Raw genomic sequence first — 2,986 nt, forward strand, 5'->3', positions numbered from 1 at the left:
AGGATTTTGCACATTTTCAGGATATTTTTTCTAGGATTTTGCACATTTTCAGGATATTTTTTTCCAGGATTTTGCACATTTTCAGGATTTTTTTTCTAGGATTTTGCACATTTTCAGGACATTTTGGTCTAGGATTTTGCACATTTTTAGAATATTTTTTCCAGGATTTTGCACATTTTCAGGATATTTTTTCCAGGATTTTGCACATTTTTAGTATATTTTTTCCAGGATTTTGCACATTTTCAGTATATTTTTTCCAGGATTTTGCGAGTTTATTAAAGAACTTCAGAGAGATGAACAAAACGGACCAAAGACGACTTTTAGCGGAGTTGAATGGAGAACATGTAGAGAACACATGTATACCCGATATTGTTGTCTCTCCGGAAGAGGTGATACATCACACTGATTTAACCGTGCGGTCTTTGTACACACAAACTGTCAATTTTAATTCCAATTTGAACAATCAAACATCATTTTTTCGTTGATACGTTTTTTAGGAAAAAGTAAAAAAAAAGTCGGAAGATTGTTGAATTATAGACCAAGACGTGATTGAATTCAAATTAAAGAAACCGAACACATCTACCTTTGGTCAGTCCAGGGTGACATACGTACATAAATAAATAGATAAAGACTACAATATGTCTAGATAATCTTTGATTATAGTTAGTTGATGAATTAAAAAGAGTGTTTTCAAAAGTTTGCAGGAACAGAGTGTCCCCAGAAACATGACAGCTGAAAGCTACGACTTTATCTTTGACAATATTTGTATCAAAACATGCGCTTTTCTACCATCTGAAAAGCTTTAAAGTCAAGAAATTTGTTTTTAATACACAATTTGATCTCAAAGATCAAAACCAACCTTCAAGTCGTCGTCTGTTACCAGTTTAGTGCAACCAAGGTTTTAATGCAAGGAAATTTAATTGCAGTTGCGAATACTCTGCGTATACTCTCTATGCATGGGCGGAATTTGCAAACAAGAATAGATGCATCAGTGTTCGTTTATTATCCGAGGAGGCTAAAAGCTTAAATTTTGATAATTTCGATAATTCACATAATAGTTTCCTATAACCAGAATAGTTCATTATTTTTTATGTTAAAGATGGATTCCATGTCAGGCTTCGACATCCGTCTTGTGTTTACATTACCGCCCAGAGACAATACACTGTAGTGAAAAAGATGCGTACACCTCTGAAATAACTCTCCTTGCATTATAATCTTGAGTGCAACCTTGTATTATTGGTATTTCAAAAGGGTTCTATACATCTTCTTTTTATCTTAAACAATTTTTCCCCCAAAAGCACGCTTAGAAAAAAAAATTAATCGTCATGTTTATAAGGTTACCCTGTAGAATAGAAAAGGCAAATAATGCAATTGCGGGCTTTGGCGGGGGGGCTCCCACCCCCCAAGTTAAAGATATATAACAGGGGAATATATTTACTTCGAAAAATCATCCCTCCCCCTCTTCTTCCAAAAATAATTAAAACCCCGTTAATGCCGAAATGTTAAAGACAATTTTTTTTATTGCGTTGAAGGATACTACTGATTTTTAGGGAAAATAAATTTTGTTGGCCGCGTACTAAGTATTAAACATGTAAAATAAATATTTAAAATTAATTTTTTATTCCACCTTTGAAAAATATCGTCGAAAATAATTTTCCCCGGGGAAGTGGGTTTTCCTCTAAAATATATGCTCCTGATGTATTATACATATTGTCAATAATACTACCCCCCGCTGTGTTTAGGTTAGTGAGCTACTTGTACCTAGACTAGCCGCGAAGGTCAACTTTAGTCAGACAAATCAAACAATACAAACTCCGGCACACAACAACAACACGGTGTGTATACAAATATTACAGGAAACTAAAGNAAAGAAAATCAAGAAACAAAAATAATTAATTATTTCAAAACAGTGATAACCAGAAAATTGTGCTTCGCTAAATTACTAGAAAATATTTGCTTTATATATATAACAAAATCAAACGCTGAAGCATTGCCATGATGTCGTCTTTCTATTCCATTGTTTTCTGGTTATATCTGTACATTTTGTTTTGAAGGATTTCTTGCGTTTCTAGCGTTGCTTTATTTCAATTGAGTGTGGTTGTAAAGATTAAACATTAGAAAATTTACTTAGATGAGGAATAAGGTATCAAATAAAATATTAATTCAAAAAACTAAAAAAAAAGCAATAAAAATAATGATGAAATTCGAAAAGAACAAAAATAATTTTTTTTCTGACAAAATTTAAAAAAAAATAAATCAGTTCTGAAATTTATTCTAGTGTGTGTCTTAAATTTTAGACGTTGAAAGTCCATAATAATAAAAACAGTTTTAAAATTCCTGCAAGCTTAAATTCTCGTTTATCTTCTAAAAATAGTTATGTCCTTTTCACTGCAAGGCCTGAAAACATATATCCAACTTTAGAATTTATTAATGCACCGTGTGAAATGTAACATCTAAAGAATCCGAGAAGGGATTTTTCAAACTTTCTGTTTTCTAAAAATGTCAAGTTTTGCATTTTCTGTTGAAGCTTTCCAAACATACATAATGTTCCAATTCTTAATGTATTATCAACTGTGGAAAGCTATCTTGTCACATATCAATTAGAGTTCAAAGAGCTAATTAATTATGTGGTCAATATTTTGCACATTTTCAGGATATTTTTTTCCAGGATTTTGCACATTTTAGGATTTTTTTTCTAGGGTTTTGCACATTTTCAGGATGTTTTTTTTTAAGGATTTTGCACATTTTCAGGATATTTTTTTTAAGGATGTTGCACATTTTCAGGATTTTTTTTAAGGATTTTGCACATTTTCAGTATATTTTTTCTAGGATTTTGCACATTTTCAGGATATTTTTTTCCAGGATTTTGCACATTTTCAGGACATTTTTTCTAGGATTTTGCACATTTCAGTATATTTTTTCCAGGATTTTGCACATTTTCAGGATATTTTTTCTAGGATTTTGCACATTTTCAGGATATTTTTTT

The 2,986-nt window shown here is 31.4% G+C and overlaps 1 protein-coding gene across 2 annotated transcripts in view; it reads left to right on the forward strand.

Annotated features, from left to right (window-relative positions):
- LOC111715236 (uncharacterized) overlaps positions 1–2,986 on the forward strand; it is a 17,152-nt gene that overhangs the window by 12,949 nt on the left and 1,217 nt on the right. For both annotated transcript variants that reach the window (XM_023490543.1, XM_023490544.1), the window contains exon 5: positions 1,743–1,835. In XM_023490543.1, coding sequence (XP_023346311.1) covers positions 1,743–1,835 — 93 coding nt within the window. The remainder of the gene's footprint in view (positions 1–1,742; positions 1,836–2,986) is intronic.

The sequence above is a fragment of the Eurytemora carolleeae genome, unplaced genomic scaffold (genome assembly GCF_000591075.1).
Source record: "Eurytemora carolleeae unplaced genomic scaffold, Eaff_2.0 scaffold1729, whole genome shotgun sequence".
NCBI lineage: Eukaryota > Metazoa > Arthropoda > Copepoda > Calanoida > Temoridae > Eurytemora > Eurytemora carolleeae.